The following is a 13264-nucleotide window of genomic DNA, read 5'->3' as shown; positions in this document are numbered from 1 at the left end:
CCAGTTTATTTGCAACTGGTATTGGAGTCATAGGCATGCCCCCCAATTTTCCTCTGAATATCCTGCCGTCTACGTGATACAGACATATATTGTGCCATTTTCTACTGGGTAACAAACAAACCTTTGTCCTTTATAATTTGTATATATTTTTCTCATCCATCTTTCTTCTTCACCATAGAGGTTGTATGGTGACACAACCAAAAATACATTTAACACTGAAAACAAAAACACGATTATGCCCAGGCACGGTGGCTCACACCTGTAACCCCACCCAGCTCTTTGGGAAGCCGATGCAGGTGGATCATCTGAGGTCAGGAGTTTCAGACCAGCCAGGCTAACATGCTAAAACCCCATCTCCACTAAACAAATACAAAAAAAATTAGCCAGGCGTGGTGGCGCATGCCTATAGTCCCAGCTACTTAAGAGGCTGAGGCAGAAGAATCGGTTGAACCCAGAAGGTGGAGGTTTCAGTGAGCTGAGATTGTGTCAAGATCAGGCCCACTGCACTCCAGCCTGGATGACAGGACAAGACTCTGTCTAAAAAAAAACACAAGATTACCTTTATTTCTACCACCCAAACACAACGTGCAAGAGTTCTATTTCTTATGTATTTTCTGCTAGTCTGTATTTTGACCCTGTATATGTGTACTGTCACATATATGCATGTGTTTATATATTGAAATATATACTATACATCCCATTTTAAATTATATTTTCCCTTATTTTATATAAGCATTGCTTCATGGTATGCCATACTTTTCAAAACTGAGTACATGGTTTACTATAAGAGAATGTTCCATTTGTTATTCTGTTCTTAAGTATTATCCAATTTTATAATTACAAAGCACTATTTTATAAAAGGCTTTTCTATTGTTAGGGTTATCTTTTTAAGGGAGAGTCCCTAAGGTGGGCATACTGGGTCAAGGTCTTCCCACATTGTATGAATTTCTCTCCAACAGGTCACAGCAATTGTCAGTGTTGGCATTAGTGTGCAAGTGTGCCTTTATTCCTCTTTTACTATCTTTTAAAAGATGTCATCAAGCATATGGCAGAAGTAAAATTGATTTGATGTAACAAAGCAAGCCTTAAATGAAAATTTGCTAAAAATCTTGTCTGGAAAATAAATTTAATTACTGTAATTAACAGTGAAAGCCAAAAGAAGCATCCTGCACCACTATTATTATATTATTATTAACATTAGTAAGGTACTTCATTTGTCAATGCATTTTATAACCATGTATTAGTTAATCCCCATAATGTGCTTGGGAAGGAATGAAGCTATTTATAGCTGGACTTTCTGAGCCGAAAGTCTTTCAAAAGTCCTTTTGTCTTGATATCTCAACTCATCACCAGCATATCAATTCACAGAATCATTCCCATTTGTATAATTTCAGGGATGACAGGAACTTCCATGGTAATTTGGTCCAAGGTGGTCAGTAGTCATTAAAATGGTGTATGGTAAATGCACCTGACAGCAACAACTTAAGCATACCCTGAGAATGACCCTGTATGACAGATGCACCTGAATGTGTGTTCTGAACTGGAGAATCCAGGAGAGGCCAACCTGGAGATTCATTCCTTGTCTCTAAGAACCTTTGGAGCTCCCAAACTGTCCCACAGAATACAGGCCATACGGGGAACTGAGGCCCTGAGTTTTGGGGTGATTGAAGTGGTGCTACTTGGCAACCTCCTGGTGCCACCCCGACTGGAGGTTGTTAGGGAAAGGGTGCTGGTATGGGTAGGCTTTGTGTCCCCACCCAAATCTCATCTTGAATTGAAATCCCTATAATCCCTATAATCGCCACGTGTCGAGGGAGAGACCAGTTGGAGGTTACTGAATTATGGGGGTGGTTTCCCCCAGGCTGTTCTCATGATAGTGAGTGAGTGAGTTCTCACCAGATCTGATGGCTTTCTAGGGGGATCCTCCCCCTTCACTCAGCACTTCGCCTTCCTGTCGTCTTGTGAAGAAGATGCCTCACTTCCCCTTCACCTTCCGCCACGATTGTAGGTTTCCTGAGGCTTCCCCAGCCATGCTAAGCTGTGAGTCAATTAAACCCCTTTCCTTTATAAATTACCCAGTCTCAAGCAGTTCTTTATACTAGTATGAAAATGGACTAATGCAGGTACTAAGTGAAAATGTTATATAAACTTGCGTGCCTTTCATAAGTAGTTGCAGTTTTCCTGCCCAGCCTGCTGCCACTGCGTCCTGGGGTTCTCCTGACCAGCCTGTTGCCACTGGGCTGTACATAAGGCAGATCTGTCCAGCCCACTGCCACTGGAATCTCTTCCCATACATGTAAGTCCCCAATTAAACCCAGTGTCTCATTTGCTGGCCCTGGGTCTCTTCTTTGGCCTCTTGAACCTGGTGCCATGTCCACTGGAGTAGACAGGGGCTCAGCATAACAAATGGGATGCAGAATTTTCATGGCACTTACTAAGGATTTGTTTTCTTCTCAAGTCCCCACGCCGCCTTAGAAGTATGACATGCCATCAGCAGTTAATAATACTACTACTGCTATTTTTAAATTTAACATCTTTGTGCTGCACTGTTACTGTAGGAGTAAAAGTTTATACCCAACAGGATTCTTACAATTTCAACAACTATTAGATTATTTGATGTGCAGCTAAAGCAACAGGAATAAAATTTACACACAACATCAGAGGTTTTTATGACCTTTAACTTTGCCATAATTGAGAAATCGCATAATTGAATACCTATAATCATGCAAAGGCCCTTTCGTAGAAAGTGGGCCTTTTTGTTGTAGTTGTTGTTAATCAGGGAGGGACCTGATACATCATGGCAACAAGTAGTAAATACATAAAAGGCTGAAGACCACTCATCTACTTCAATGCTTAGTGTACAAAATGCCTGGTTTTAAGCCACAAGATGAAGGCCGTAGTACTGAAAGGAGCCTTCAAAACTGCAGAGAAACAATAACAATGGGGAAAGGGCATCTCACCTCAGTTCAGAAGACAGTAGCTCAAGCCCCATTTGGTCATTCTTTATCTGGTGTTCCCATTTCCTCCTCAAATATACAACTGAAATCATAACTCCAACTGGACAGCGCTATGACGAAGAACTGACAGCCTCTATAGTGAACTGTTATCTATTCGTTGATTGCTTACTTCTCCTATCCACTTCCTCATTCAGGCTGGGCAGTGAATTTGACGCTTGCTAACTTGCCAGCTTGCTGCAGGCACATAAGGGGCTCAGCAAAAGAACCGCACTGGTGAGTCCAGTAGAAACAACTGAACTAATATGAAAATGTTTTAGGCCAATAAGTTTTAGGGTGAACTGACACACAGCAAAAGTTAACTGATTAAAACAACTAAAGTCTAAAGAGTTAAAACGGCTGGGGGCAGTGGCTCACACCTGTAATCCCAGCACTTTGGGAGGCCAAAGTGGGTGGATCACCTGAGGTCAGGAGTTCGGGACCAGCCTGGCCAACATGGAGAAATCCTGTCTCTACTAAAAATACAAAAATTAGCTGGGTGTGGTGGCGGGCGCCTATAAAGCCAGCTACTTGGGGAGGCTGAGGCAGGAGAATCACTGAAATCCAGGAGGCAGAGGTTACAGTGAGCCAAGATTGCACCATCGCACTCCAGCCTTGACGACGAGAGCGAAACTCCGTCTCAGAAAAATAAATAAATAAAAATAAAGTTAAAATGAACCTGCTGAAAATCACTCAGCTATATAGTGTCATGAATGTGGAACTGAACTAAGTCTGGGCTGGATATATTAGTTAATTGATTGAATAATAAATATCTTCATGTTCTTTTAATGAACTCCCCCAGATTGACTTGTCAAATAAGTTAACATTTATTGAGCATGTAATATGTGTCAGGTACTTTGCTAAGATACCAGAGACATAGAAAATGATGGCATGGGTTCCGCCTTCCAGAAAGCCCACATTCTGCTATAGCAGACCTATAATGAATACATATATAAAACATAATGTAATAAATCTAATGATGGAAAGATGCATAGGGTATTATGGGCTGATAGATGAGAAACCCCAACCCAGGCAGAAGGTTGGCTTCCTGTTAGAAAAGATGCTTATGTAAAGTCTGAAAGGCTAAGAGGCAGTTTCCCAATGTGAGGGTGGGAGGAAATGCAGAAGGAGGGAGAAATGGGTAGACGGAGCAGCAGAACGAGACACAACAGGCCGGACATGCTATGCGGGAGCTGGGGAGCTACAAGCAGTTCAGAGCTGCTGGAGTCTGAAGTCAAAAGCAAAAAGAGGAGACAGAAAGCACCACGGAGACCAACCTGGTCTTTGTGCCATGGTAAAGAGGTTTGATTTCCACCCCTTGACAAGGAGAAGCCGCTAAAAGGTTTTGAGAAATCAGATGTGCCTGTTTGAAATGTCATTCTGGAATCACAGCAGATGATCTGAAGAGTAGAAACTGGGGAGGCAGGAAGGACACATGAAGGTGAGAGGACAGGTGGCCCTGAACGACATCAGTTGCCGTGGGGATGGAGAGAAAGGGGGAGAAAGTGAAAACTATCTCAGAGGGAGAATCGCAAAGCACTGACTGTAGATGGGCTTGTTGGAAGACAGAGAGAAGGTGGAACCAATGATCCTTGCAGGGTTGGTAGGTCTGGGAAGCCCACCATGGCTCCCATCTTTGTTCATGCGATTGACAGGTTCAGGTGCAGCATTTTACATGGATCTCTGTTCAGTTGACCTCTGAAAACTTTTCACCACTATTCCTACTATGGAGAGCCTCCTGGATCCTGACTCATCCACCCAATAGGTTTCCATGCTGTTGGCTACAGCTGTGGATAAGCTTCATCCAAACCTTTCGCAAGAGTTTTAAAGCAGAGCCAAGGGCACTGGCTGGAACCGTGAACGCCATTCTGGATAGGACCCTGGGTATGCGTAGATGCCAATCAAAATAGTGAGGAACAGAAGAAAAGTTCCCTGAGAAAGCAGAAGCCAGTGCTGGAAGTGTCACAAGGAGAAGTGATGAGCATCCAGAGGCATTATCACTTCCAGGTAGAAGAACCACCAATCCTTAAGAAGATGGTTCCCATGGGGGATCCATCAGTCAATGGGGATCACCCGCAGGTTGGGAAACTTGAATGTAAGGCAGGACTTTTTTAGTCAGAAATGCTCAGTAGTGGGACAGCCCACATCAGAATAGAGGAAGTCAGTGGAACACCACGGACTAGGTGGATAAAACAAGAGAAATTTATTTTCCCACCATCTATGGGGCTAGAAGTCCAACATCTTTTGAGGCCGCTCTCTTGACTTGCAGATGACCTCCTTCTCAATGTATGTTCACGTGGTCTGTGTTTGGCACATGTCTGTATCCTAATCTCCTTTTTTTTTTAAAGGACACCTGTCACACTAGATTAGGGCCTACTCTAATGACCCCATTTTAATCTAATTAAATACCCTATCTCCAAATACACTCATATTCTCAGGTACCAGGGATGAGGGCCTCAACATAAGAATTGTGGTGGACATAACTCAATCCATAACACAACCTACCGACAAGGATGTATAACAACTGAGGTCTGGTAAATGCCACGCAGGGGAAGCCGATAGAGAGACTGAAGCATCAGATTGGAGGCATCCTTTAAGAGTGCATTAGGTCTGAGAGTTACAATTCTAAACATGGCAAGACAGCACCTAATCGCTGTCATTAAACATGGTTAACACAATCATCTCCTCAGGGTTTCAGACAAAAATTACACTTTTATGGCAGCTAGAATGATTGATGAGAAATTTTGCTGTTATTTAACCCTTCCCCAAGGAAATCCACAGGCAGGCAGTGACAGACCTCTGCCCACACAGCACAGAAGTTCTTCTTACCTATGGAACAGGACGGATTTGACCAGGGTGACGACATCCCGGCTGGCATTGTATCCGGCGCAGACAATAGCAACGTGGATTGTCTGGAAGAAAAGAGGACAGGGTGAGCAGTCAGACAGACGGAAGGAGGCCTTCCTGGTGCTTCAGATCACACTAGAAAGAAAAATTGCCCTGATTTCTTTTTGGCATCATTAGAAAACAAAGGACACCGTCTGCAGCTGTGGAAAATAACTCACGATAGTTTTATTAAGGCCTTTTTAATCGGTTTATGGAGCTATTATCATTTGGAAACCATTAAGTCTCCTTCCAATTACATTTTGGGGACAAGAGAGATGGTGATTGGCTCAAATAGGCAAACAGTGAGTCTCCTGTCCCCAAGCTGAGTGACAATGACAACTGGTTAAACAGAGAGGAAAGAAATACGTCCTGAAAGTATGAACCAACAATCGGGGATCTCACACTAAGAAGTCATGGCTCGGAGAGTTTGTGAAATGTTCCCACAAGATGTGTTGGGTTAGAGTCAACCTAATAAAAGGGCCAAAGGGGATACATGAACACCCCTGCACCCCATCTGGGATACAGTTCAAAGAACGGAAGACTGGCAGAACTGAAGGGAACCCAAGGGCTCATCTCAACTAAGTAGCCAGGAGCATGGGCCTCAGACATGAATCCTTGAACCCACGGTGACCCTTGGAGAGCTGCAGGGTCCACTAACTCATTGCCACTTAAGCGTCACGACACGTGTCTTGCAGGATGGTGCTAACGAGTGAGGGAATACGCTGCCCACCACACTGAGTTCCAATGACGCCAGAAAAGGACCTCCAGAGCCGGGCTTCCCAAATGGAGTGCTGAGGCACCTCAGTGTGCCATGATTGAATCACAGGTGACAAATATACTCATCTGTTTACGCCCTCTGAGTTACTGGGCAGGGCTGGTATCCTCAAGCAACTTTTCTATTTTCCTCCTGCACCACAGCAGTTATCATTTTCTATGTGTAGCACAACTTGAAAAAGATCGGAAAGCACCATCCTAGGGCATCCCAGGCAAGACATCATCATCCAGCCTCGGAAAGAATGGAGAGTTCACACTTCTGGATTTTGTCCTTTCTACTGAAGCACAGCCTTCCTTGAATGGAAACCTGCCTCTTAACACCCACTCCAGTTGCATTCTGTCCTGGGCGTATTGCAGAACGATGACGTTTCCTCCAGTACTCAATACATCCATTAAAGGAGGGCACCTGAGAGATGCCTTTTCTTTTCCAGAACTCCTCAGCTCTTGCTCCCATGACATGGGCTTCCAGATACCTCGTTATCCCAACGACCCATGTCAAAATGCAGTTCTGATATCTGGGCCCCTCCCATACAGGGTGACGTGACAATATCCTCTGGTTCCCAGGCCTCCTTCATCACCCCACTTTCTTACATCAGCACGGGAGGTTCGGCCATCAGGGATGAACCATCCCACAGCCTCAAATCCACATCCATGACCCATTTAACCCCAATGACCTTCACCCCACCTTGGACACCTATTCCCAGTACGAGAAACTGGACCTTGGCTTCATATAGAATCTAATTTTCTCAGAAATCCTACAATTAGGAGCTTGCCATATGAATACGACTCTCAGAGCCTCATATCACTCTACCACTCCTCTTCCTCTATGGAGGCTCTCTTTGCCCTTGACTGTCAGGCTCCATGCCGGCCCCCACCAGGGTTCATCTGAACCATCACCCCACTCTGCTCTCATCTCCCCTATAAACCCTACCCCTACACTCAAAATGTAAATTCCCAACCCAGATGGGTGCTACAGTCCCAGCCTCTGCTCTTATACCTGCTTCCAAGAAGAAAGAGGAGGGGAGATGAAAGAGAGGAATGAGAAGCATCACGAAAGCTAGTATGTAGTGAGCAAATGATGACATTCCAGGCACTGTGCTTAATATTACCAGATTTCAGGCTCACAGTTGTATGAGACAGGTACAACATTATCATTTTAGTATCACAGATCAGGAAACTCAGGCTTAGAGAATTGGGATTTGAATTCTGGAACAGATTGGTTTTGCTGTTTTCTGAGACAGAGTCTCACTTTGTCACCCAGGCTGGAAAGAAGTGGTGCGATCTCGGCTCACTGCAACCTCCACCTCCTGGGTTCAAGCGATTCTCCTGGCCTCAGCCTCCTGAGTAGCTAGGATTACAAGCACCCACCACTATGCCCAGGTAATTTTTGTATTTTTAGTAGAGCTGGGATTTCACCATGTTGGTCAGGCTGGTCTCAAACTCCTGACCTCAAGTGATCCACTCACCTTGGCCTCCCAAAGTGCTGGGATTAGACGTATAAGCCATTGTGCCCCGCCTGGAACAGATTCTTAACCCTAGTGGTACATCAGAAACACTCAAAAGATTTTGAAGATATACTCTGTGCCCCAGGCCCTCCATCCCTCAGACCAGTAATTCACAGTCCCTGATGCCCATGAGCTTCAAATGCTCCACTGGAAGGCAGTACTTCTCAACCAGGACAATTCACCTCCCTATCCTCCAACCGTCAGGAAATCTGCAATGCCTGGAGGCAGTCTTGGATGTCACTACTTGGTGGGTCTGGGGTGGGGGGCAGGGGGATGCTACTGGCATCTGTGAGTAGAGGCCAGGGATGCTGCTAAACATCCCGCAATGCACAAGACAGCCCCCAAAACAAAGACCTATCCTTCCCCAAAGGTCAAGAGGACTGCTGTTAGAAAACCCTGTATGAGGGATGAGGGAGCAAAATGAAGCAAAATGAAGTGATATCAGATCGCTCTGGGTTTTCTGGTACCTTTTTTTCAGGCTAATTTATGCATATTTTAATTTCTCCACCTGTAAAAGAAAGATGCATGGCTTATCTCTGGATAATATCTGTAAAAGACTCAGGATGAAAGATTATAATGCAGATGTAACTGTCACCATTTCAATCACGAGGGAAATGAATAGGAAAACGCCTGCACATGGAAGACATAACTGGGAAGGGGATGAGAATGGGGGAAAACACGCTGAATCAGGCTCTTCAGAATCGCAAATATTGAAACATACGGCCTCAGAGATATCAAACTTTGTCTTGGCTTCAGGGTTCAGGGACTTTTTAAAACGGACCCATTAAATGCAAGCACAAGCATGCACATTCTCAAACATTTTACATAATTTTCCAATCTCTTTAGTTTCATCGAATACACCTGCCACCATGAATAAATGCATCATCTGGAGGCGTAGCAGCAGGGCCCTGCTACCCGGGAAAGCAGAAAATCACAGTGGCATCGACTATGCTCTTAGAGGAGTTTTGGGTGGTGCAACATTTGGGGTCACAGAAGTGAACCATGAGTGGGGCAGGGGTTGGAGTGAGAATGGGGAGAGTAGGGAGAAAGATAAATGATCCTCGAAAGAATGGGGTCACAAAAATGGTTCTGTCCTATGACTTTAGGGCTTGAAGCTATTAAGTTCAATTTTTAAGTTTCTTGGTGTGGTAGATTAAAAATGGTTACAACTACTCCACATTCCTCCTATCAAAGGGTGGGGTCTTGGCTCAGGCCTGTGGCTCACTCTGGGAGGCCAAGGAGGGCGGATCATCTGAGGTAAAGAGTTTGAGACCAGCCTGGCCAACATGGTGGCACATACCATCACTGCTGGCTCATTTTGCCGGGCGCGGTGGCTCAAGCCTGTAATCCCAGTGCTTTGGGAGGCCGAGGCGGGCAGATCACCTGAGGTCAGGAGTTTGAGACCAGCCTGGCTAACATGGTGAAACGCCGTTTCTACTAAAAATACAAAAAATTAGCCGGGCGTGGTGGCACGTGCCTATAATCCCAGCTACTTAGGAGGCTGAGGCAGGAGAGTCGCTTGAACCTGGGAGGCGGAAGGTGCACTGAGCCGAGATCTCACCATTGCACTCCAGCTTAGGCAACAAGAGCAAAACTCTGTCTCAAACCCCACTTCCCCCCTCAAAAAAACCCAAAAACCAAAAAACAAACCAACCAACCAAAGGTTGGGATCTGAATGTCAGAATCAGTGACCACTAGTCCTTGCACTAGGCCTTCCTCTCTATACCCGCAGTTACAGTCATGCTTTGCTTAGCAACACAGATGGCCGGGCGCGGTGGCTCACGCCTGTAATCCCAGCACTTTGGGAGGCCGAGGCGGGAGGATCACGAGGTCAGGAGATCAAGATCATCCTGGCTAACACAGTGAAACTCCGTCTCTACTAAAAATACAAAAAAAAAAAAAAAAAAAAAATAGCCGGGTGTGGTGGTGGGCATCTGTAGTCCCAGCTACTCGGGAGGCTGAGGCAGGAAAAAGGCGTGAACCCAGGAGGCGGAGCTTACAGTGAGCCGAGATCGCGTCACCACACTCCAGCCTGGGCAACAGAGTGAGACTCTGTCTCAAAAAAAATAAATAAACAAAAAACCACAGATATCTTTTGAGTAGCCTATCATCGTCAGGTGACTTTGTCTTCCGAGCACCTTTAGAGTGCACTTACACAACCCTAGATGGTATAGCCTTCAACACACAAAGGCCATATAGTACAGTCTATTGCTCCTAGTCTACAAATGTGTATACATGATACTACACTGAATCCTGCAGACAACTGCAACACAATGGTGAGTACTTCTCTCTCTTAACATAGAAAAGGTACAGTAAAAATATAAGAGAAAAAAATGGTACACCTGTATAGGGTATTCATCATGATTACAGTTCCCAGAAATGGAAGTAGCTCTGGGTGAGTCAGTGAGTGAGTGGTCAAAGAATGTGAAGGCCTGGGACATTCTAGTACACTACTGTGTACACTTAGTTCATAAACATGGTACACTTAGACTACACTAAATTTATAAAAAAAATATTTTTCTTCAATAATAAATTAAACCTAGCTTATTGGAACTTTTTTACTTTACAAATTTAAAATTTTTTTTAACTATCTCTATTTTTAAAGAGATGGGGTCTTGCTATATTGTCCAGGCTGGAGTACAGTGGTTATTTACAGCCATGATCACAGCACACAACAGCCTCGAACTCCTGGGCTCAAGCAACCTTCCCGTCTCAGCTTCCAGAGTATCTGGGACTATAAGTGCGCCCCACTGTGCCTGGCTCTTAACTTTCGGACTCTTTTATAACAACACATAGTTTGAAACACAAACACCTTGTACAGCTGTATGAAAATATTTTTCTTTATATTCTTATTCTACAAGCAGTTTTCTATTTTAAAAATAATTTAACTTTTAAAACTGTTTTGTTAAAAACTAAAACACAAACACACACCTTAGCCTAGGCCTACATAGAGTCAGGATCATCAATATCACTGTCTTCTACCGTCTTACCTTGTCCCACTGGAAGGTCTTCAGGGGCATTAACACACACGGAGCTGTCATCTCCTGGGATAATAATGCCTTCTGAAATACCTCCTGCAGGACCTGCCTGAGGCTGTTTTACAGTTAACTTAAAAAAAGACATAAGTAGAAGGAATACACTACAATAATGATAGTATGATAAACACATACACTAGTAACAGCCATTTTTTATCAAGTATTATGTACTGTACATAATTGCACTATAGTTTTATACAAAGGGCAGTGCAGTAGGTTTGCTGACACCAACATCACCAAACACGAGTAACGTGTTGCACGTGATGTTAAGACGGCTATGATGTCACTGGGCAATAGGAATTTTTAGCTCCATTATGATCTGATGGGAGCAGGGTGGTATATGCAGTTCGCTGTTGACAGATGTCATTATGCAACACGTGACTGTATAGACGTAACGCTCATGTTTCTTTGTCACAAAGTCCAGATGCAGGAGGATATGATGTTCTCATTGGCCCCTCCAACTCACTCTCTACCCTTCTCCTAATTGTCCTGCGTCTGGAGAGTCTGGCCTTTTGTTTAGCTTTTTGAGACCGAGTTTCTATCTGTCGCCCAGGCTGGAATGCAGTGGTATGATCTCAGCTCACTCCAACCTCTACATCCCATGTTCAAGCAATTCTCTTGCCTCAGCCTCTCAAGTAGCTGGGACTATAGGCATGCGGCCATCATGCCCAGCTACTTTTTGTATTTTTAGTAGAGATGGGGTCTGGCCATGTTGATCAGACTGGTCTTTAACTCCTGGCGTCATGTGATCCAGTCACCTCGGTCTCCCAAAGTGCTGGGATTACAGCTGTGAGCCACCGTGCCTGGCCGAGTCTGACCTTTATAGACCAAGTTAAGTGGGCTCCTTTTGCCTCAGATTTCGGGTTGAGTTTGGTCGCTGGGAGGCACCAGTGGGGGGTCTCAGAGGTCAGATTTCCCCGGCTTCTGTCAGGGGCCCGATCCCACAGTTCCAGTCCTTACTGGGTTCCTTAACACCTTCCTGCCTGTGTATTGCCTCCCCTCAGTGCTGCCCACACCTCTTGGCCCCTCCTGGAACCATTTTAGCCCCTGAGCATGCAAACTGCAACCTGCCAGGACCTGCCCAACACTGAGGGCCTTTCCTCAGCATCCCACGTATCCTGTTGGCTGGAAAGAAAGCACAGAAGACTTTCAGCCATTCATAGATAATTTCTGATCCCTAAAGGAAACGGCACCAATGTAACCAACTTGAGAATTTATACATTTTATACTTTTTAAAAGTTTTACAAAGCTCTTGAATAATGAACCATAAAAGCTCTTTCTAAGGCAATGCTAAGGCTTCTACTCATTTCCTGCCATCCTAGACATGGTGCCCAGCACACCTTGAATCTTGCAGGCTGTACCTGATGATACAGGGAAGGTAGTGCAGAACTGTGAACTGGGTTCATTCCTGACCTCGCTGGGGTCGAGGGATGACCTTTGTCTTAGAACCTGCACAAAAGATTCATAACATTGATGTTTTTAGAGTTGCCAGCGATCCAGGCACTGTGCTGGGCTTGGAGGAAATAAAGGTACATTTTAAGACAATCCCCATTCCCCAAAGTCAGGTGCAGAGACAATATGATAGCTAACCAGGAGATCCCACAGGAGAATGAGAACGATCCTATGATGGCAAGCTCGGTGTCTCTGTATCCCACAGTGGCCAGCATCACCCAGATAGAGACGATGCAGGGAGAGCATCCTGGAGGAGAAGGCATTTCAGTGACTACACAAGAGCAACTGGTGATATCAGGGCCAGCCTGGATTTGTGACTTTGTGCTGGTCAGGCTCTATGAAAACCTGAAAAACAAAGTTCTCCATGCTCTGCCTCCCGGAAGGAAAGAATCCCCAGGGGGCAGTTTTTCACACACAAATACAGGGAAAAAAATCATCGTCCCAGAAGAAATTCACACCAAACTAACGGATGCCAGGCAAGCTGTGGCCCTGGCAGAAGCCTTCAACACACTGTCAGCCCTGCTTCTCTTGCCCACAGGGCCTGGTGCTCCCTTCAGGCCATTCTGCCTGGGGGCACGATTCAGTTAAAGCCTCTCCTATCAGAGAGACTGACGGAGTG

At 45.0% G+C, this 13264-nt stretch overlaps 1 protein-coding gene across 6 annotated transcripts in view; it reads right to left on the bottom strand.

Moving 5' to 3' along the window:
* The window catches only part of LARGE1 (LARGE xylosyl- and glucuronyltransferase 1), a 629905-nt gene that overhangs the window by 329434 nt on the left and 287207 nt on the right, over positions 1-13264 (bottom strand). For all 6 annotated transcript variants that reach the window (XM_038007533.2, XM_007975582.3, XM_073006774.1 and 3 more), the window contains exon 4: positions 5823-5905. In XM_038007533.2, coding sequence (XP_037863461.1) covers positions 5823-5905 — 83 coding nt within the window. The remainder of the gene's footprint in view (positions 1-5822; positions 5906-13264) is intronic.

The sequence above is a fragment of the Chlorocebus sabaeus genome, chromosome 19 (genome assembly GCF_047675955.1).
Source record: "Chlorocebus sabaeus isolate Y175 chromosome 19, mChlSab1.0.hap1, whole genome shotgun sequence".
In the NCBI taxonomy this organism is placed as follows: Eukaryota; Metazoa; Chordata; class Mammalia; order Primates; family Cercopithecidae; genus Chlorocebus; species Chlorocebus sabaeus.
The sequence above is the reverse complement of the archived record's forward strand: the minus strand, read 5'-3'. Positions and strand labels throughout refer to the sequence as shown.